Source organism: Ailuropoda melanoleuca, chromosome 3 (assembly GCF_002007445.2).
Source record: "Ailuropoda melanoleuca isolate Jingjing chromosome 3, ASM200744v2, whole genome shotgun sequence".
NCBI classification, from domain to species: Eukaryota; Metazoa; Chordata; class Mammalia; order Carnivora; family Ursidae; genus Ailuropoda; species Ailuropoda melanoleuca.
The window spans coordinates 130356286-130380132 of NC_048220.1; the positions used below are offsets into that span (position 1 = coordinate 130356286).

Below are 23847 nucleotides of genomic sequence, written 5' to 3' on the forward strand. Positions count from 1 at the left end.
CTCTCTCTCTGAAATAAATAAATAAATCTTTAAAATATATGTAAAATAGGTCTTTTTGTTTTTTAAAAGTTTGAAGACCTGGGTGTTTAGGGCTTAATCTCTGCTATCTTAGCACAATACAGTCAAGAGTCTACTTTCTTTCACTTTCTTTCTTTTCTTTCTTCCTTCCTTCCTTTCTTTCTTTCTTTCTCCTTTCTTTCTTTCTTTCTTTCTTTCTTTCTTTCTTTCTTTCTTTCTTTCTTTCTTCTTTTCTTCTTCTTCTTCTTTTTTTTTTTTTTTTTGTAACTGGTTTCTCAGTTCCTTAGCTTCTATAAATGAAGTTAATGGAAACAAAATGTCATCAGTACATTTGCAAGTAAATGTCATAAAAAAATCAACTTTGGACAAATAATTCTCTTGAGGGCCCTAAACACATCACAGTAGTAAAAAAGTTAAATAGGGCAAACTCCCCAGATATTAATGCATTAAGCTGCTACTGGAGTGTCTAAATTCCACATTTCCTTTTACTTTTTCCCCGAGTTTCTTTGAAAGCATCTGCTTTTTCTTCCTGTGTCTGCCATTTGTATACAATATCTCTATTTTTTCATTTAACATTTTTTGTGTTGTTCATACTGTTATTTTCCCTGAATCCTTCAAATGATCTAAAGGTTGACAATATTTCTTTTAGTGGTGCTTAGTCCTAGCTATTGTTAAATGTTGGCTGTCTCCACTTAGAATTAATAAAGTAATTCATGAAAGATAGTTTCTGATAAAGAAACTAATACACTATTTCTTTTTCTTAAAGTGATCTTTAAAAATGCTTCCTTGTGTAGAGTTTTGTATAACTATAATCACTCTTTTGTATTCTAGTATTTATTACTTGGCAGAGAGGAAACTAATTTTGTATTTATGGCCTGTTTTCTTAGACAATACTGAATATTCAGATAGCAATTGGGAGAAAACATTTTATCCATAAGGTTATATAAAATATTCATTAAGATAAAACAGTTAATCCTTTTTGAGCACTGCTTACCTTATCTCTTTCCTTTAGCGCTCGCAATGTGAATTTTAATATATATATTTGCAAAAGACACATCTGATAGAAGACTTTTCTCCAAAACATACAAGAATTCTTTTAAGTCAAGGATGAAGGTGATGAAATAGAAGGTTACAAACTATTTTAATTGAAGGGAATGGAATTGTGGGAACAAAGGTAAAGAGAAAAGTTGAGTTTAGGTGAATTTTACTTTCAGATTTCTTAGTACTAATTTTAGGTTGTATAATTTATCAGTGACTGGATCTGTATGTTTGTAATCTCGCCTTGATCTGCTTGGGTTGCCATTAGCCAGAAACTCAGCAGAAGCTCCCCCCGGTGAGACGGTTGAGTATATATTAGCTTCAGACATGCTCTTATCCAATTATTCATTCATCAGAATCTCCCATTTACTATTGGATCTATTCTGTAGCTGACAACATTAAGGAAAGGAAACACCTTTATTACAATTCCCTGCTTATTTTGATTGCACTGGAAATGAAGGACACATTCCCTCTAAGTTTACACCAATGGAATGATTAAGAATAATTCATTTGAGAGGTTGTTGATCAAGAGCCTAACTTGCTATGAAGAATGAGAAGATCCTTTGAGAATAAACTCATTGTGTTTTTCCTCAAATGACCTATCCATTGACAACCAGTAAAATAGGAGCTACTGCAAAGAACATGTACAAAATGGACAAGTTACTTTTATTTGCTTTGGTGGCAGTTAACTATCAATGTATGGTCATGTCATTTTTTAAAGATTTGATTTATTATTTGAGAGAGAGAGAGAGAGAGCCCAAGCACCAGTGTGAGTAGGGTGGGGGGGAGGGCAGAGGCAGAGGGAGAAGCAGCCCCCCACTGAGCAGGGTTCAAACCCAGGACCCTGGGATCATGACCTGAGCCAAAGGAGACATTTAACCAACTGCACCACCCAGGTGCCCCAACATACAGTGATGTCATAATAATAATAACAACTAATTTATTCCTGGCTTTAAACTGAGCACTTTGGTCAGATTTGTTTAAACATCACAACTGACATTATTTTACAGAGAGAGAAACTGAGGCCCAGGAAGATCCAATTATGTCTTCAGTAAGAAGGAAAATAGGATTTAACCATTAGCAGCCAGATTCTAAAAGTCAAACTAATTGTTCCCATTCCTCAGTGTAATTGAGCTATTCATCTAAATTTTTGAGTTGCTTTTTAATTTTAAGATTGCCGAAAATATAATTAAAATACCATAGTTTTCAGTAGCTTATTAAACAAAATTGATAGAAAGTCAAAACAAGTCAGTAAAAATATACAATATTTAATTCCTTAAAACATGGTAACTATGGACCTTATTATATACTTGAAAGTATTCTAAACATTTTACATGTTTCCCTGATTTAAACCTTACAACAACTTTAACTAAATCTGAAAAATGTTTGAATTATTATTTTTTAAAAGATTTTATTTATGTAGTGAAAACGCATGCATGAGAAAGAGAAAGAGAGAGAGAGCAGAAGCAGGGGCAGAGGGAGAATCAGACTGTCCCCTGAGCAGGGAGCCCCATGCAGGCCTTGATCCCAGGACCCCAGGATCATGACCTGAGCTGAAGGCAGACGCTCAGCCCACTGAGCCACTCAGGCGCTGCCTAAATCTGAAAAATGTTTAATTGAACTATGACAATATTGACATTTGTCAGGCTGGAAAAGCAAATACCAAATTATACAGTTGTTTTATTAATAATTTTTTGGTATATATTGAAATAAAATCTTATTATTTGAGATACGGTACCTTTTATTTTTCTAGACAACCACAAAGTTCTTATAATATTTAGACATAACTGAGGATTTACTGACAAAATTTAGTGGATCTGTAATACAGACTTACAGTGTAATTTTTATGTGAATTGGATCTTTACAGTCAATGATAAGTTTGCTTTCATTTTTAAACAAATTTTTTATTATTCTGGTGATATACTCAAGGAAATCTCAATGGCTAAGTGTCCAGATATTAGTTAGGGTGATGAATTATTTTGAAAGCTATCCTATCAAGTTTCTTGTTAACTCCTCAAAATGGCAAAACATCCAAGTTGCTTATATATTCTTTATAACACTTTTTGAGTTTACCTTTTGCTGGTTCCAGTTCTTTGCTCTATCTTGAAATGCTGAAGGATACCCCATTTAAGTTACACACATTTTATAGCTCATTCCCTTCTATGATTTCTTTAATTGCTTTTAGAAAAGAGTCTTTTCTCACATTTATTTCAAATTTCATATTACTTTGATTTTTTTTTAATGATCAGTTACTTCAAAAATATCAGAGGTATGAAACCCTCTCCTTAGAAAATATTATAAGACTTTTGATGCATTGGGGCATCTGGGGTACAAAGTCGGCTAAGTGTCCAACTCTTGGTTTTGGCTCAGATTATGATCTCAGGGTTGTGAGATCGAGCCCTGTGTTGGGCTCCACTCAGCAAGGAGTCTGCTTAAGACTTTCTCTCCCTATGCCCCTCCCCCTGCTCACTCTCTCTCAAATAAATAAATAAATCTTAAGAAAAAGACGAGTATTTGATGAGTTAGGAGAATGCGAGTAATTTTCAGAGTGTAAATGAGCTGAAGGACAAACAAATTGCATGGAGGAGATAAAACTCAGTTATTAGAAAAACACGGGTAATAAAAGCTGTCTTTCAAATATGATGTCTATATTTGGGTCTTAAATGGTAAATGACTCTAGTTAAAAAGGTACCTTTCTTCAGAGACATTCAGCCACAGCTACTAGAGAGAGTAAGTAAACCCACTCTGACCTGGAACAACATGCATTTGACTCAGTTCAAGGTGGTGTTGGAGGTACCTGAGAAAGACTTCAGAATGCATGTGTTTGAATATTCAAAGATACAAAATCAACAACCCATGCTTGAAATGTGATCAGGCTATTATTCACAACAACAGTCAGATGTTCCTATAAAATAATACAATTCATACATTAAAATACAAGATACGAGGGATAGAACAATAAACTCGGTGATGAATCCTTCCTACTCTCTAGAAACCTTCTGTGTCAACCACAAAACAACATACAATTATTTTGAGAGACACTGCTAACACCAATTAAAATTGATAAATCAGATAAAAGAAGTACGAAGATAGAATTTTGTAATAGGGAAGTAATAAAGCTGTCTGGAGGGATTCGGTAAGGCTTCAGGGGAAGAAACATGAACGAAGACACGATCACATTATTCCTTTACGTAGTCATGTAGTACTGTCCTTACATTGTAATACATGAGAACACTGAGACTACCTGTTTAATATTGAAGCTATTAACCGCAGAACCCAAATTGGATCAATATTTGCCTAAACTCTACTTTCTTCCCATTAGAGTAAGCTGCTTCACAATCTCTGGAGAATAAACCAAAGTCTAGGTATAAAACTTTTGGGAAAGGTAAAGTTGGCATCCAGAAACATAAATGGACATAAGTCAGAAGATCATAGCAAGAGAAGCTCTCTCAACTACCTATGATATAACTCTTTATTTTACTAAGAGGGAAGTTAGAATGAGGAGGAGGATTAGAAAAAAAAAAAAAACAGAGAGGAGCCAATAGAAAACTAGCAACTGCTATTTAAAAAGTTTGAGAGAAATGTTAGGATTTCTAAGAAAAAAATGTAATTGTGATTCTTGATGAAGCAATTATAATCTTAAGTGTTGCTGTATGTGACTTGGGTTCTCAATAAAATGTGGAAATAAATGGAACTGAATTTACTTTCATTTAATTATCTTCCCCAAGACAAAAACTTTAAAAAAATAAATAATAAAATACCAACCAGTGACTACGAGAAGACGGAAGGGAGAGATTTGGATTATTATCACATTAAGAAAAGAAAATTTCCTATCTTGACCTGAATCATTACTTCTACATCTTTATTGCTTAAGGAATGAGATGTAACCCTTTTAGAGGAACTCGGAACCATCAAGTACTTTTTACAAAATGTGTCTGAGAATTTAGCTTTTCCATTAACTGTGAGAAAGTTATTAGGCAAATTAAAAGACACAATTTTAAGGAGAATGCTTACCTAATGAAGAGAAGAAAACTTTTTGAGGCATTTCTGAAAATTCATTTACAGAAAAGTAATAAATTTGTACTCTGTCAAGTGGTCTGCACAGATGAGGTTAATGCTTTAATTTTTGATTTCTATTCAATTGTGAAAACAGGTTTCTTAGCAACAGTGGCTCCATACTTATATGAACTATACATTTGTTTTAATCATATATAGATCATAAACACCTTTTTTAAAAATGTAAGTCTCATCTACTTACCAAATAAGGGTAAGGTGATTCAAATTCTATATTTCAGGGTTTTGCTCATTTACACTGGTGAGTGAGGCCAGATTAGACAGTCCATTGTTATACTTTTGCCATTAATTGCAATTAAAATATCACTGTAGCCTTATATTGCCTGTGGACTGTGGCAAACCTAAAGTAAACATGGGATCTACACTCTGGGAGGACAGATCTCCTGAAAATGATCTAGACATTTTAGGACAGGGTCATGTCTTCTCTGGAAATGTCTCGAAATATAGTAGTTCCATTTTCAGTTTCATTGATGGTCACTTCTTAATTGCTATCTTGGGCAGAACATCACAATGTAAAGGGGTGGTTTCTGCCTCACGGTTACTGTTTGGTTGGCAGAGGTATGAGTCACACAAAGATAGGACGTCAGGAAAATGCCAGGACCTAGTCCTAGACCCACAAGCTTGCGGTCTGATCGGCTTTGGGAAGATGCTGAAGATGTTTAGCTGAGTAGAAAATGTTCAACTACGTTTCAGTTGTACTCCAGACGTGGGCGGTAAGCTTTCTGAGAAGATCACATCCAGGGAAGGGAGGAACCGAAACTTACGCGGTGATGGAGCTTAGATTAGATGCCATATAATAGTGAATAAGAGACAAACAAAAACATGGTTGCGTGAAATAGGGCCTGGCTGTTTGTGCCTGTGGTCTGTGTTTTAGGGATTTGTGGGGGAGCTTGGTAATTCAGGTATTTCAACGTTGCTATTTTGAAGTGCATGACTTGACTTTGTTTGGCCTGGGGATTTAGACAGGTTCACTGCAATGATGTTGTCTGCTTGTACTGATCTCACTGTGATTCCCAGGCTAGAGTAATGGTGATAAATATATTGCTCATTGAGCCTTTTAATGAGGAGAGCCCTTTCCCCTAAAATGTTCTTTTTAAAATTGGTAAGACTACATGATGATAATTCTACAGAAAACATCGATGACCTGGTTCAAATATCAGCTCTAAAACTTTCTCAGTATGTGAACTGGGGCAGATTTCCTTAGTATCTCTATGCTTCAGTTTTTTCATTGGTAAAATAGGGAGATGAACAATACTTTTTTTTCAAGGCTTTTGTGGGACTTTAATATGGTAATACATGCAAGCATTTAGAACAGTATCTGACACATGCTAAGATGTCAAAATATGTATTACTATGATTGAAAATATGTGTTGGAAAAAGATTTTTTCACTATATATCTGCTACATAAAGATTGATATAATTCAGTTTCTGTTTTTTTTTAATTAATTTTCTTGGATTATTTTAGTCCAGCTGCTTCACATAAAGAAGGTAACATCTGTTATTAGCAAATAGGTTAACTAATAAAGGAGATAAAGAGACATTATTAGCTAAGTTCACTGTTTTGTTTTGTTTATTTTTTAGAAAGTTGTCCTGATATATAGAGTAATAAAACAGCAGTGGTTTTTTTACATGTGTTTGAGGAAAATACTTCTGTACAATTGCCACATTGTCAATTACACAATTGCCCCTTGGTTTCCATAATATGATTTTTTTCTATCTGTGGAAATAAAGATTCTGCCTCTGTTCTGGCCTAAGTTCTTTGTAGCTGTATCCGGTTGCCTTCCCCTATCCCCAGCTCTTCCCACCGCCACCTTTAAGCAATCTTTTACTGCTTGGAAAAGTTTTAATATTCAGCAGGTTAAGGAAACCCATGGTCAGCTTTAGAATTTTAGTCTCTGCTGAGCTTTCAAGGTGTCAAGACCCTAAAATAATATGAACAGCAGGAGTACTAAATCTTTCATTATTTCCAGTTTCCCCTTGAGCATACTGACTTTGCAATAAAGAAGCTGTCATTTACACTCTTCTTTATCGCACGGTGGGTAATAGCTACAGGGAGAAAAATAAGGAACTGTGTCAAGTTAGCCTGACTGCCATTATGATTCATGTGTAATCATTGCACATTTGCATCTACTCTTTTTATACACAGGTACTTCATAGATTGGAAGAGTGATGGGGACAGCTACTTTACAATAGACGGAACTGAAGGAACCATCGCCACTAATGAATTACTAGACAGAGAAAGCACTGCGCAGTATAATTTCTCCATAATTGCGAGTAAAGTTAGTAAGTATGGCATGGACAGAATCAATGTTACACTGCAGTTCTTTGGACTGAACACTCTTCAACGAGTCCCCACTGAGGTGTTTTTCATTTTTGGACTGACAGCTGAGTGGTCTCCTAGGGAAACTCAGAAACCTGTTCCTTTTCCTCATAGCATAAGTCCAGAGAAATTGTGACAGCTGCCAATGAGCCCTGTTTGCAGGCTTGCATGAATATCTAGTAGTGCATTTCATTGTGTGACCTCATCCCTTTCCACGCTGTACCCTCAAATATCCACGGGCATTCCGACTTCTCTTTCACANTCTTCCACACCGGACCTCCGTATAGAATATTGGCAGCTTCAGAGGCTGGGCAGGAGGAATTAATTCTCACACAAAATCGTCCATTCTGAAATATTTTCTGAAACTGAAGACAGCATTTTAAAATCACCCCTCTTCCTTCTCTCTTCTTTTCTTATAATGTAATTTTAATGTATTTTTTTTAAATGAATGTCACTGTANACCGGACCTCCGTATAGAATATTGGCAGCTTCAGAGGCTGGGCAGGAGGAATTAATTCTCACACAAAATCGTTCATTCTGAAATATTTTCTGAAACTGAAGAGAGCATTTTAAAATCACCCCTCTTCCTTCTCTCTTCTTTTCTTATAATGTAATTTTAATGTATTTTTTTAAATGAATGTCACTGTGGAATATACAGGAGCTTTAAATGCTTTTCTTTAAGGAGTCACTCAGAATCGATAGGATTGTTAGGACTTGTGTTGATTTCCGGTTGCTCCAGAAGAGAATCCTCTAGACTGAGAGTGACACAGCTCTCAGTATGTTTGGCTGGACAACCTAGGATACTATCACAACTTCCTAAGGTAGCAGGTTAGAGGGAGAATGGTGACATTTGGTTATCAAGGTAGTTGTTTGCACAAGAAAGTGCACCTTCCCATCCATCTGCTTGTGGTCTCTTGAAAGATTTGGGGAAATCCCTTCTGAACATCTTTCATTTTGTTTCCTTCTCATTTTATTTTGTTCATCTGGTACACCTACTTTGGCAGCTAATTTCATTTTTCCATGCAGGGAAGAGCTAACTGTGAATATTTCTGTTGAGGGGTTTTTGTTCAGTCTCAACTCAGCGGGGTGTAAATATTATACAGCTTTGTTTTTCTTCAACAATTGCTTCCAAACCTGAAAAGTCAGAAACCTATTCCTAGGCCTTCCTGATATCTTTAGCTGATTTCATTACATTGTGGTTACTCTGATTACTAAGGGCAAGACTAACATAAAAGAACATGCAGCTTCCATCTCGCGGGGTGTAAATATTATACAGCTTTGTTTTTCTTCAACAATTGCTTCCAAACCTGAAAAGTCAGAAACCTATTTCTAGGCCTTCATGATATCTTTAGCTGATTTCATTACATTGTGGTTACTCTGATTACTAAGGGCAAGACTAACATAAAAAAAACACGCAGCTTCCATCTCATTTATTGGAACACTCGCCTGTTCATGTGAGTAAACTGAAAACCCCGAGGCTACCACACTGGAGAGGTCACACATTGGTGGTCAGTTTGACCATCCCAGTTCTGCTCAGTCTTCAATCATACCTGCCAGTGTGCTGCACAGGTGCGTGAAACTGTTTTGGAGTCTCTAGCCTAGGCCATTCGCTAGCGCAATACCGCAATGTAGCCTCCGCCACTGCCCCGTGAAATGGAATATATGCCTGGACAAACCCCGCCCAGATGCCTCACTCACAAAGTTGTGAGAGGGACTCAAATAGTAATTAGTTCAAGCAACTGCATTTTGGGGTCATTTGTTGTTACACAGCAACAGCTGACTGCAGGACTCAAGGACACCGTAAGTTGGAACTGTGACTGCTCGCTGGTGGGGCTGCAGATTCTCCAGCCTGTTAGGGTGGAAAAGACAGAGGGAAGGACAGATATGTAAGTCTTTCTTACCTGCCCCCATATAATGTTCTGTTGCTTGCCACTGCTTCTAGGGCTAAAGTGGACTGGCACTAGGGCAGTTGCCCCAACATTGTCTTCTTAAGTGATCTTTGAGTTATTTGATGTGGGGAACTCTGGACATCCCATGTACACAGGAACTTGTTATGGGTACCCAGGTGGTAGACCTTCCAACTTCTTAATTCCAGGGCCCCCTTGCATAGAGGTCAGTCTTCTTGGGTGAGTTTATAGCATAGTTTCTCAATTTTAACTTTGTGTTGTGCCCACTTGACCCTGAGGAAACTCACACATCCTTGTCATACGGAGCAGGGACTTCCCAGCTGTTCTTCTACTGGATGGTTTCTCTGGCCAGCCATCTTTCAAATCTGCCCTCCTTGCTCAGGTGGGCTCTGCAAGCAGATCATCCAGTCAGCTGCCTGAGCAGACAGATCATCAGGAGAAGAGAATGCCGGTGTACCCTTTGCGGAGGACACCTGTTTTCTTTACAGCATTTTCCTGGTCTCTTCTCACACCTGGCATCTTTTTCCCCCTCCTATACTGCATCCTAGTACAATTACGTTTGTTACTCATCATTCCTTTCATGTTAACTTGCAATTATTTCACTCATCTGGAATGTTAGGGGATATCTTAACCATATTGTAGTTAGAAAATAAACTTTGATATATATTTGATATATATATATATATATAATCTTATACAATATAAGAGTGATGTCAAATTAGCATTTCTAAAATAGGTACCCCTGTTCCCTCCCAGTACCTATTCAAAGACCATTGTGTAGATTTTAGAGCCCCAAGGAAGTCTGCTGGGGTAAATGCATGTATCCATGTGAAAAAATAAAGAGGCAGAACACAAACCACATGGTAATTAAAGATTTACAATAAGAATAGCTTATTATGGGTTTTATTTTGCTTGAATTCACAGAGTTTAAAAGTAAAATTCATTCATATTGTAATGCATAAGGGTGCTATCATTGATCAAACTAGCCAGCTGAGCAGGAAGCTATCATCACGGTGAATGACTGAGAAATAAATAGATTACACTTGTACTGCCAAGAAGAAAAAATTATGTAAGTATACCTTATTGCAGATTGAACTAGCATGTGTTTTGGCCTGACCCTTACATAAAAAATCTCAGGCAAATGAAATGTTACAATGATTGAACAACTTCCAATTAATTAAAAAGCAGTCATTAATCAGTGTTGCTGTAGTTGGAGATCCAAATAATTTTATTAGACTCTAATAATTCTTTTATGCATTACTGCTTTGCCGTTTTTATGATACTAACCTTGAGAATTGTAGGAAAGATGGAAGTTCCAAAAATTCACTTCATTCAAATTATCAGAAACTTTCAATACACATATGTTCCAATATTTTTGGCATTACTGTAACAAATATCATTAAGCAAAGATAATTAAAAATATCTACATTAAAGCCCTAGAACATATTTTATATAATTATGAAATAAACAAATGATACCAGAGACGGTTCTTCTTTTCTTGGTCAATAGTTATGCGGATGGCAATGGACTGTTTGCATTTATTATGAAACAGGTAAAAAATCAGTGAATTGACTCACTATCTGCTATATTTAGGGAAAATTTTGTATGTAAATATATCATTATGAGTTGGGATTAAATTGTTGGGTAATTATTTTTTAGGTTATTTGGTATATAGAGCTATTTTTTATTACTTCTTTTTACTTAACATAATGCAAATGGTATTATCTTCATATGTACAGAAAAATTAAACTCTGGCATTATTATCCATAATTCAGGCTAAACATAAATTCATACATTTGTTTTCATAAGTTGGTATAGACACAACTTGTGAGTTATGAGAAAAATGAGACCAAAATCTATGCATAAGGATATTAAAGTTTAGTAGTTAGAAATTGACCAAAATAGAGAATTTTACTAAGTTATAACTATGAAAATTATGCTTAATTCCAGGGACTTCAGATTTAAGAGTATTCTTATCCAACCTGTAGGGGGAAGTGGCAAAAGTTTATAAATGACCATAATATGGTCATTAAGTGATGAAGGGTTTAAACACAAAGAAATAGATTTTGTGATAGAATTTTCTGAAGAATTTTATCTGCCTGCATGCCACATAGTTAGCCATGAAATGATGTTCTTAGACCAAATGAGAAGAAAGTACCTAATTTTTCTGAAATAATAGCAAGTAGTAATAATAATATAAACTAATATACTAAACAATTCTACTAGCTTAATATATATTAAATCAAGATGAGTATTATGGTCCACACTGTGAGTGTGAGGAAATGGAAGCTCAGAGATATTTCATTTGTAGCTCCATGTCCCACTGGGAGTGGTGACCAAATGAAGATGGGAGTCCTGGACTCTCTCACTCCAAAACAGAATTTCACATGGACAATTAATCACTTGCCTAAGCTTATTAGCTATATTTTAAGTAAGTTATTAGTTGAACTAATCAAGGTGATTTTCATATGTATAGATAATTAGAATAAAAACTAGTAAAAAAATTATACATTTGCAATGTTCATAAAATTAAATTGAAATTTTTGTTAGTCTTGACATTTATCTATTTATCATCTGTCATCTATCATCTATCTATCATCTATCATCTATCTATCTATCTATCTATCTATCTATCTATCTATCATCTGTCTATCTCTATTATCTATCTACCTATCTATTATCTATCTAGCTAGGCTTGTTAGACTGCTTATCCATTACAATCCTATAGTGAATTTGCATGTTTCAGAAATTTGATTGTGTACTGACTGACATCTATTAACTACTTGTATAAAATCACTTTTTTTTTAATCAAATCAATAATGGGTTTTATTTGCCTTCCAAATACTAATTTAATTTTGCTGTGGTTAGACTAAAGAAAGTCACTTAAGAAGAATTTTTAAAATTATTGAGAATTTAACATAAAGTGAAATGGCATCTATAGTCATGTTGACCATGGATGAATTCAAGGAAAATATGCTGACTCTCATGGTGCTGGTGGGTCACAATCCACAGAAATTTCCTGTTTTATCAGCTGTATGGAACCCACGTTCTTCTCAGTTTAGTCTGTTTTTGAAAGAATATTTGTTCATTGATATGTTCAATTTGCTAGAATCCACTAGGCTCTGTGTTAAATTCTGGAGGTTTTAATGTGAATATGAAGCAGTTCCTGTTCTAAAGGAATTCAGACTATCTGGGGTTTTATGTTATTGCAAATATTTAAAATTAATGATAGGTTTCCTCTAGTGTTTTCATTGGGGGAAAAATTGATTGGCAGTATTTTTAAAGTTTCCTTTTTCTTTAGAGATCAGTTTTTGTCACCAACAGCATAGAAAGTAATATTTGACTTTAGCATAGATATATATGAATAATTTAAATCCTCTTTATGGATTGCTCAGTCTAGATACAGATCATACCACTATAATTGAGCAGAGCTATTAATAGAAATGGTTTATCTTGTAATTTCAAAATGAACTGATTTAAAGAGAAAAGAAAAAGAAAGCTATGTTACTTATTCATTGGATCTTGCTCATTTTGCACTATAATTCAGTGGTTTTTTGTCATAAAAAGTTAAGATTTCATTCTTGAAGTTATTGTAATTACGATTTAGTACATAGTCACGAAATTGAATTTTTAGCACTGATAGTTATTCAAAAGCAGGCGTCGTCTTTAAATAAGAAAGCCTAACGGCGTCGGCATATTTTAACATACTATGAACCCTGTGTTTGTCAGTGCTTTACACTTTCAAAACATTTTCGACTGCATTTCTCACTGGCCCTTGGAAATATTCGACTATTTAGCCAGTATTTATTGAATATTTAATACACAATTTTAAAAAACCCCACCACTTTGACCCTTGAGTGTAGACTGGGCTTTCTCCCAGCACAGTGGCCTCGACAGCCGTGTAGGCTTTACTCTTTGAGAGTAAGCGATTATCACGGACATGCGTAGATCTCAGGCGGTGTGCCTTCGTGTTCTCTGAGTTCGTTGATATCCATCATGGAGCAGTGACATGCATACTAAGACTTGGATTCCAGTCTTGGGTCTGACCAAAAAAAAAAAAAAAATGTAGGGCAAGATTATCCCAAAGTTTTCTCACCTCTAGGTGGACAATTAGAGATCTGTAATTTTCAGACTTGTAGATCGTCAGGATACTTTGTCAAATGAAATCTTACGTGGAATCCCAATATACTACATTGACGAGAACTGTGGATAAAGCCAATGACTTTTCTTTACCCCATAAAACTCCTTAGCCTTGAGGAAGTTGGCATGAGGGACCTAAATTGATATCAATTCTACTTCCTTTTAAAATTTAAAATTTAGTTTTCCCATCCAGGAGCATGGTATGTTTTTCTATTTCTTGTGTCATCTTCGATTTCTTTCATCAGTGTTTTGTAGTTTTCAGAGTACAGGTCTTTTACTTCTTTGGTGAGGTTTTAATATTGCACTGTGTATTAACTACCTACTTGAAATAAACCTTTTAAAAAATAAATAAAATTCAGTTTTCATAGGATTTATTAAAGGTTACAATGCTAGTTACTAATGAACCATTTCTAAAAGAGATTTCTGATTTCAGGTTCCAAAAATGGGCATACCTTTGTGTCTTTCCCTTCCTATATGTTCTTCTAATAGTGAGGCTGACATTCCTTCCATCAAGAAGTGGGTTCAATCTTCCTTCTGCTTGAAGTTTGAAGTGCACTAGTGACAGCCCTGACTAACGCAGAGGAGATGCATTTCTATGTGACTGTGTTAGGTCATAAATGCAAGAGTTTCCGTCTGGATTTCTCTCACTTTTGAAATACTTGCCCTTGAACTTTAGCCATCATGCTGAGAAGAAGCCCAGTCTATATAAAGAGACAGTGAATGAGTGTTCTTGTCTCTACCTCCAGCTAGGCGTCTAGCAAACCACCAGCATCAAGTACCCGCCATATGAATAAATGAAACTTCAGATGAGAAAAGCACCAATTCAGGAAGAAATGCCAGTCTTTTTCTCTTTTCTCTTTCTTTCTTTCTTTCTTTCTTTCTTTCTTTCTTTCTTTCTTTCTTTCTTTCTTTCTTCTTTCTTTTTTTCTTTCTTTCTTTCTTTCTTTCTTTCTTTCTTTCTTTCTTTCTCTTTCTTTCTTTCTTTCTTTCTTTCTTTCTTTCTTTCTTTCTTTCTTTTTCTTTCTTGTCTCCCTCCTTTCTCTCTCTCTTTCTTTCTTTCATGGTTTAGGTGCATTTTATTTGTTTTCTTCCAAGATCATTCTACAAAAGAACTACTGTAATAACTAAGGCCCAGGCAAGTGGGTGAGAACAACTTCCTCTTCCCCAGAGCCCTCCACCTGTCCCTATGTTCCTCCGTTGTGTCAATGCTCCTGTGTATGCGGGTAGAGAGCTTATTACTTTCATCTTCCATCTAGCCCAGAACGGGACCTGCCACCTAGCACCCCCTGCGCTCAGTCCTCTTTCTCGCATGTTGGTCCTGGTTACAGGCAGCCATGGTAAGAACTGTTGGGATCCAGTAGGAGTTCTGAATCCCAGAAGGCCATATCCAGGGCACAGTCTGTGAATACTTCTTCCTCTAATTTGGTGCCCTAGGAATGCTGTTGGGCCCAGCACCTCCATCACAGAAGCCAGCTGCATATTCTCTGGCCAGAGAGAACCAGAGCTTCAGTCCTTAGCCAGAAGCTGGTGCAGGTAAATACAGTCAGACTGGAAGGGGCAGTGACCATCCTCCCATGTGAAGAACTGCCATAGGATCTGGCTGGTCCAAGCCTTGAACCTCCTGATGAGTTGCTTCTTCTCTGCCTCCTTGCTCACCTAGAGTTTGTTGGGGGTGATGTAGCCTGAATGGACATGGTACTGGGGACAGGGCTTCATGGTGTCTTGTAGGAAGTCCTGTCATCTCTTTTGCCAGGGTGCACAGGCACCTGGACAGTGGGCATGGGTGCAATTGGGCAGCATGCCTCTGACTCATCCCACACCTTTTCCATGCAGATGCCACATATGAAGCCCTGACTGTCCTGCTCTCTCTCAAGGTCCAGGCACTGAAATGGGGCCATGAGTTCCCAAGTAGAGTCTGCCTTGGGCTGAGAGTCCTGGGAGTAGCTTGATCCCCGTCAGCAGATAATGGAGACAGGGACTTCCAGAAACTGTCACCAACCTCCCTGCCTTGCTGGCCAAGCCCTCCAGACCAGGTTCTGTGCCCCGCAGGCCCCTGCTCAGCCCCAAACCATTGGCACAGAAGGCAGGTAAATGGGCTCAGACCCCACTCCAGGTTGCATGGAGCTGTGGATGCAGATAGCTGTGTCTCTCTCCATAGAAACAGAAGCCTCCCTGGAAATATCTGCAGACCTTGGCTACCTTCCTGCAGTGAGCAAAGCAGCAGCTAGACCTCTAGTGACAGGCCCCTTGGGCAAGATTTCTGCATGGTAGTTGGGAGGAGGGGCTGCTGCCCCTGCCATGGGCATTGTCATGAGGCCCTACTGGGTCCATTCCAGCTCAAGCCCTAGTGAGAATATTTCTTTCCTTTTAAAATATACTTTAATATTTATGACCAGGATTAGTTATCTATTGCTACATGATAAATTATCATAGAGTTTCTTTGGGTCAGGAATTCTGAAAGGGTTTGTTTATTTATTTATTTATTATTTGGATTTTATTTATTTGAAAGAGTGAGAAAGAGCAAGCATGAGCAGGGTGGGGGAGGGGCAGAGGGAGAAGCAGGCTCCCCCTGAGTGGGGAATCCCACTTGCCCCTCAATCCCAGGACCTCAGCTGAGATCATGACCTGAGCCAAAGGCAGACAACTCATTGATCCACCCAGGCATCCCTGAAAGGGTTCATCTAAAAGGAATGGCTTAATATCTCCTCCAGGAAATCTGGAAGACTTGACAGCTGGAGACCGGAATCTTCTGAAGACTTCAGAAATCCAAAGTCACTGACACCTTTTGCTTTCTGCAGCTAATCCAGCTCCAAGGAGCAATGTCAGCCTTATTATCAAAGACGACAGCGTATTTGAGATTCATTCAAGTTGTTGTAGCACATATCACTACTTTGTTCCTTTTTATTGTTGAAGTAATTTTTATTATGTGGATAGGTCACACAATGTTTTTCCATTCACCAAAAGATGGACATTGGCATTTTTGTCAGTTTTGAAGTGTATACATAATACTTTAATGTGCATTTGTATACAGGTTTTTGTGTGGATGTTTATTTCATCCTCTTGGTTAGATACCTAGGAGTGGAATTGCTGCATTATAAGTTCATGTTTAATGTTTACAGAAAGTTCCAACCCATTTTCAAAAAGTCATTATACAATTTTCTGTTTCCATCACTGGCAGTCCTTTCCATGAGCAGCCCAGTTTATTTCTCTGAGCAATGATTTGTGAATTTCTGTTAATAATTCCTGCATTTATTTTGCTAAATTTATTCCTAAATATTTTATTATATTTGATTTTATTGTAAATTGAGGGTTTTTCCCTCAATTTCATTTCTGGTTTGTTATTTGCTGCTATTAAGTGTGCAGTTGCCATTTTTTTATTGCTCTTTTATCTATGGACTTGATGGACTCCTTTATTATAACTATTGGCTTCTTTGTGGATGCCTTAGGATTTCCTACCAACAGGTCATGCCATTTTTGAATAAAAATAGTTTTATTTCTTTCTTTCCAATCTGGATTCTTTGAATTTCTTTTAATTTTATTTTCATTTGATTGTACAATGGTGAATATAAGTGGCAAGAGCTGCCATTTATGTCTTGTGCCCAATATTAGAGAGAAAGCACTGACTGTTTCACTGTTGAGTATGATGTCAACTATAGGCTTCTTGTAGATAGACTAGGTTAGGTTGAGGATCTTGCCTTCCATTCATTACTTTCTTAGAGGATTTTTTAAAAATTACGAATGCATATAAGATGTAGCCAAATGCAAATTCTGAATCTATTTGAGATGGCCATGTGTTTTTCTGTTTTGTTTTGTTTTCTTCTATTAATACAGTGTGTTGGATTGATAATTCTTGGACATTAACCCTACATCCTTAGGATAAATGCCATTTGGTCATTATGTAGTAATTTTATAGTATGCTCTGGAATTGATTTTTTAATATTTTGTTAAGGAATTTTTGTACTTATGTTTATGAGTGATATTAGCCCATATTGTTTTGGTTTGTTTTCTTGTGATGTTTTTCATTGGCTTTGATAGCAGTACACATAGAATGAATTAGTTTTTCCTTCTCCATTTTCTGAAAGTTTGTGAAGTATTGGTATTTTGTGATCTTTAAATAGTTGATAGAATTCTCCCAGTGGGGCATCTGGGTGGCTCAGTCAGTCAAGCGTCTGCCTTTGGCTCGGGTCATGATCCCAGGGTCCTGGGATCCAGTCCTGCATCAGGCTTTCCGGGGCTCTCCCTCTCCCTCTGCCAGCCACTCCCTCTGCTTGTGCTCTCTCTCTCTGTCAAGTAAATAAATGAAATCTTTAAAAATAAAAAATCCCCGAAGTTTAAAAAAAAAAATTTCCCCAGTGAAGGCATGTGTGCATGTTTTTTCTTGGTTGGGAGATTTTTAATTACAACTTGATTTTATTCATTTGTTTAAGGTGTATTAAGGTTTTGTATTTCTTTTAAAGGTCAGTGTTGGTAATTTGTGTCTTTCTAGGAATTTATTCAGGTCATTTACATTGACTAGATTTTTGGCATAAATTCATAGTATTCTTTATAGTATTTTAACTCATTTATGATAAACAGTGATTTTTTTTCTTTACCTTGTTTTTGTAATTTGGGCTTTACCTTTTGCTTTCTTAACTGAAACTGCACTTGAAAATACTACTAATAAGGCAATTCTAACTCAGACTGACTCAGAAAGGTAAGGGAGTTCACTGAGATATCACCAAGGGATGGGGGAAGAATATCTAACAAAACACTTTTGAAGGCATAGGGGATAAAAACAAAATGATTTGATTTTATTATGTGAACCAAAAACTATTAATAAGCTGGTTATTAAATATAAGCAACATGCATAAATAAATAATTGGAATTTTAAATAATTTGACTGCAAAGAACACAGCAATTAGTCATGTAAGATTTTGGTTATTTAAAATTTGGCTATTTAAAATTTAAATATAAGGACAACTGGGTGGCTCAGTCTATTAAGCGTCTGCCTTTGGCTCAGGTCATGATCCTGGGATACTGGATCTAGTGGGCATCAGGATCCTTGCTCAGCAGGGAGCCTGTTCTCCCCTGCCTGCCACTCCCCCTGCTTGTGCTTTCTCTCTCTCTCTTTGACAAATAAATAAATAAAATCTTCTAAAAATAAAATAAAAATTACTAAATTTATATTTGAAGCTCCCCTCTAAGTATTCAGTGATAACTAGTTTCTACATGGCAAAAATATTGATAATAATGCTCATGCTGAGTCATGATAAATAAATTTCATCATCGCTGTCCCAAATGCAGGTTAGATGAGTCATTGTTTCCTCAATATAATTTTCTGAATTATATGCCTAAACGAAAAACATCTATATTACTCTAACAAATTATATTCTTTTGAAAAAAGTTCAGTGCTTAACTATAGTAGTTCTTGAACAGAGATGTTACTCCTTCCCCAATTGGCTTGTCCCTCTGCCCCTCCCCCGCTCATGCTCTCCCTCTCTCTCTCAAATGAACAAACAAAATCTAAAAACAAATAACACGCACAAAACTCTCCTCTTTATATGGCCTCAGGATGTGTACTTTATATAGCATGTGAAACGGAAAGCGGACTGATTTTTATGTTGGCGGAAATAGAGTAGGCTAAGTAATTCACATGAATTTCCTAAACTAATTGTAATATTAATTTGTTGTCTATTTTTTCAGTAGTGAAATAAATTTCAGTTATTTTCTAATGCATAATATACACTAGAGTTTAAGAGCATGAACTTGGAACCAGAACCCCATCTTATTCTTTTGACTTGTAATTTTTGCAAGAGTCACATCCCCCTTCTGTTCCTCAGAGTTCCACAGAGTTCCACATGCAATAATGGGGATAATAATAGTGTCTATAAGAGAGTTATTGTGAACCTTAAAAGAGTTAATCTACATAACATGTTTTAGAATATAGGTACATTGTAAGCATTATAAAATATTAGGCATAATTTTGGTTTTCTAAAAATTTTTGTTATTTTTGATAATTTCCAGTTTTTTCTTAGGAAAGCGAACCAAGTTTAACTAAATTGCTGACATTTATCTACATATTATGCTATAGGAGTAATTAACACCAAAAATAGATGCAGAACTAGATAACCTTCAAGAAGTGCACTTGGTAATAAGAGTAATGTAATTTACCAAAGGTGATCTAACATTTCGTAAAACACCACTAATTACTTAATACAACAAACCTATTAATTAGGGACTATTAATAATGTGTATTTCATATGAAGAAACTGAATTGCAGGTAGATTAAATAACTTGTGAAACAGCCAACATTTTCTACCAAATAAGATAATTCCCTGTGGGCAATATTAATTTTTTAAATCATAGATAGTTTCTGCATCCTTCTCCAGGATTAACAATACACCTTCTATAAACACATCCCATATTACAGAATATACCATTCATCCTCGCTTTGCGTTATCTGTGTGTGTACTGGTACACGATGATGGATTTCACTGTGTCATATGTGAATATGTGAACATTTATTATGATACTGTTTATAAGTGCCTATAATTTCCTAATAAATTTTAACACAGCAGGATAGTGGAGAGTTGGCAGAATCAGTCATGTGTTGAGATTTTGTACGCTTCTTTAAAAGAATCCAGATAGAGGTCTAAAAGAATACTAACATTATGACCTTCGACAGCGCTGCAGATGAAAGAGTTAACACAGACCAATCAGTAGAGGAGGTATGGGGGCATATACATGGCATTTGGATTTCCAAATCCAAATTAGGATCCCCCTAAATGTGTGACTCTGGGTAAGGTCCTTCAACAATTTGGGGCAGTTTATCCATCTGTGAAATTTCATATGGCAAAATTTTATAACAAATAAGGTAAAATGTGCATGTTATGTTTCGAGTCTTCAACAAATGACAGAGAGGCAGGTAACGTATCAAGGGTTGGGGCTAAAACTTGTGCTGGGACTTGGGCACTTTTTCAAACACCACTTTTTTTAAAATATACTGTAGGAAGAAAATCTTGTTTATTCTTTCTTTTCTTATCTCCAGCAAGTCATTTCAGGGTGTATCCCTAGCTCCCCATAATCTATGTGTTCTGTTTCCTTAAGTCTGTTTTTTAAATCTTTATAAAAAGTCCTCTCTCCTTCATTTTCCTTGTAATTTATCATCATTTTCAGGAAGCATCATTTTGAGAGAACTTTTTAAATATGTAGATGGTCCTACCCAATAGTTTTTTATTTAGACTCAACATTTTGTCCAGTGAAAATTATCACAATTGGTGAAGATTGGTTCTGTGAACTAACTCTGATATGATGGCTACATGTTTGATAAAATACTAGCCAGATAGTTGACCTCAACTTTGGTGGTGAGTGAGTTTCAGGGATGAATATTGGTACAGTGTACCGCTAATGCTCCAACAGCAAAACACTGATACCAAACTTACCCATCCTTTTGTCATTTATATTTGGCACACTTCACGGTTGCCCATAAAGGAAGGATCATTTGGTTTATTTATAATGGCTGATTTAAAAACAAACAAACAAAAAGTTTAAGGGATGCTGGGTGGCTCAGTTGGTTAAGCCTTTGATTCTTGATTTCGGCTCAGGTCATGATCTCAGGGTCCTGGGATGCAGCCCTTCCTTGGTCAGTGGAGAGTCGGCTTCTCTCTCTCTCCCTCTGCACACCCCTCCCAAGCCTCACACACACTCCCTCTCTCTCCGAAATAGATAAATGTTTTTAAGAAATAAAAAAAAAGTTTAATATGTTTTACTATAAGAGCAATAACTGACCTGATTTTGTAATTGTCTGTTCTCTTTTTATGTTTTCAACAGGTAACCCATTATTAAGCAGTAAAGTCAACATATTGATTAATGTCTTAGATGTCAATGAATTTCCTCCAGAAATATCTGTGCCATATGAGACAGCTGTGTGTGAAAATGCCAAACCAGGACAGGTATCTTATCAATATTGTTAACTAATAGCATATAAAGACCTACTATATGCATATGTTTCAGGGTATAAGACCATACAGAAATGCATGCACACACACCCCGACATTGATATCAATATTGATATTGATAATGATAGATAGATTTTCCCCCCCGGATCATATGTTTTCATAAAAAAAAAAAAACCCACAAGAGAGAGTAAACTCATAAATTAAGGGTGCATTTATGGATGAAGAAGTAACATCCCAAGGGAAAAAGTGATGATGGCCTAGTGAATATTCTTCATATAACTAAAAAGTCTAGGATTGCGGATCTGCTATGTTTTCTATCCCTTTACTGTGGAATGTCTATGGAATCTGTGACTATAAACCCAGTAAGCAAACAACTTTAGAGTGCATTCTTCTAGAGTGTTTCTTGCTTTGCTCACATGCTTTATGAAGGGGTACAGAAAAGCACTGTAGCCCATTAAAAATGTAAGGCTTCTTTCTCTGGTGGCCTTGAGTAAAAATCTGGGTTATTCAAAATCTCGGAATTACATTTTCCTCATTAAGTCAGTATTGCTCTGGTGGGAGATGTCATGAGGGAGGACCACACGATTATGAAAGTTACTGTCAAAATCCTAGATTTAATGTGAATGGTGTTGGGTACCCAGTTTTTTTTTTTCTAGACTATTATAGGTGAATGAATAAAATAATATAATGTGGTATGATGACATGATATGATATAATGAATGAATCAAGCATGAGCAAATGATGAGAGTATGTCATGAAATAATATGATTAATCCAATACTGTGCACCTAGGTTCCAAAGGAAAAATATATCAATATGCTTGGTTCGCTTAGTATTTTAATCAACTTTAAATAGCATAACTATTCATTTAAGTAAATTTGAAGTTTTATTTCTTACTGAAAAAAACCTTAATATTTTAAACAATGTCTTTATTGAAAAGAGTTATTCTTTAGTCTTCAGTATTTGTTTCAATTTGAATGTTTTATAATGCTTTGTAGAAAATCCGTCCCATAATCCTAATCCTATGATGCCTACTATCTATGTAGCTATTAAATTAAAATTAAATAAAATTAAAAATCAGTATTCTCATTCATACTAGCCACATGTCAGTTGTTCAATGGCTGTATGCAATAAGTGGCTACCATTTTTTGTCCATATAGATATAGAATATTTCCATCAGTATAGAAACTTTTAGTGGACTGTACAGCTCTAATCTTTTCTCTGATAATTTGGGGGAAGTATTAATTTTATTACAACATGACTTATTTAGTCAGATTTACCAATTGATAAATTTGCATCCTTAATTTTGAATAGACACTGAGATGCATTAAAACAACGTTTTAACCCTTTATCACCTTAAATGTACCCACAATTTACATGGGCTAAGGCCAGTGCCTACTTTAGTGTCTAAAAGAGTCGATGCATAAATGTTCAAGCAAATAATAAACCAATTTGGTTATTTGAGAAGTTACAAGAAGTTTTCTGAAATTCCACAACTTAGCAAATTTTCACCTTTCAGATTCCACCACCCTCACCCCCAAACCCCAATCTTCTATTTTTTTTAGAAAGTTAGGGATATTAATTTTTTTCCATCAATCAGACTCTTGTAATGCACAAAATGAAAGTCCTTTGGAAATAGAACTCCATTTGATGCTTCTCTGCTTGTCTAGTAAATTAAAGAGTTTAAAAAGTTGGGGAAAGTAGAAATGACCTGAGATAACTTGGTTTTCTTACATGTGGGCAAAGTGGTAAGCAATCTTTGGGATCCTTGGATGTTCTTTTTCTAATAAATACCTATTGGGTGTTCTACTGGGTCACATTTTTGTAAAAGCGCAGCCCTGAAATGTTACTTGAGTTTTCAGGGAATATGGTATGTGAGCATTTTCTGCTCTTGACCCCAGGCATTCTGCCCATTGTCTAGGAACTTCGCATAGGAACTGACTATCTTTTCTGGCCTATAATTGAATATGTATGCATGTATATGTATGCATTTTTATATGTATGTATGTATGTGTTATCTATGAAGAGACAAAAAAGATAGAAAGATGATGCTATCTAAATCAACAATGATATATATATAGTGAATTCCTGAAGTATGAGAGTTTTTTTTTCCTTAGGGCAATGACTCCCAAGTGTTAATTCCAGATAAGTGCCTGTTTATCCCAAAACTTTCTGCTCTGTCTGCTGTTTGAAAGGACATTGCTTCATTCTAAAGTTATGTTCTTGATATTTTTGATGTTAAATAACTTTAATTTAGTAAATGATTATGCTTGCTGATTGTAGTTAAAGGCAAAACCAAACAAAACACCTGGCATACCAATCCCCTAATAATTTACAGAAAATTTATGGATGGGATATAGTGATCTGACTGAGCATATGAGTTTATGTAGAGCTATGTAAATTGAAGTTTTACA

The 23847-nt window shown here is 35.9% G+C and overlaps 1 protein-coding gene across 5 annotated transcripts in view; it reads left to right on the forward strand.

The window, feature by feature from the left end:
* The window catches only part of LOC100471557 (cadherin-12), a 1012668-nt gene that overhangs the window by 971257 nt on the left and 17564 nt on the right, over window positions 1-23847 (forward strand). For all 5 annotated transcript variants that reach the window (XM_034657064.1, XM_034657066.1, XM_034657065.1 and 2 more), the window contains 2 exons: window positions 7277-7413; window positions 21307-21428. In XM_034657064.1, coding sequence (XP_034512955.1) covers window positions 7277-7413; window positions 21307-21428 — 259 coding nt within the window. The remainder of the gene's footprint in view (window positions 1-7276; window positions 7414-21306; window positions 21429-23847) is intronic.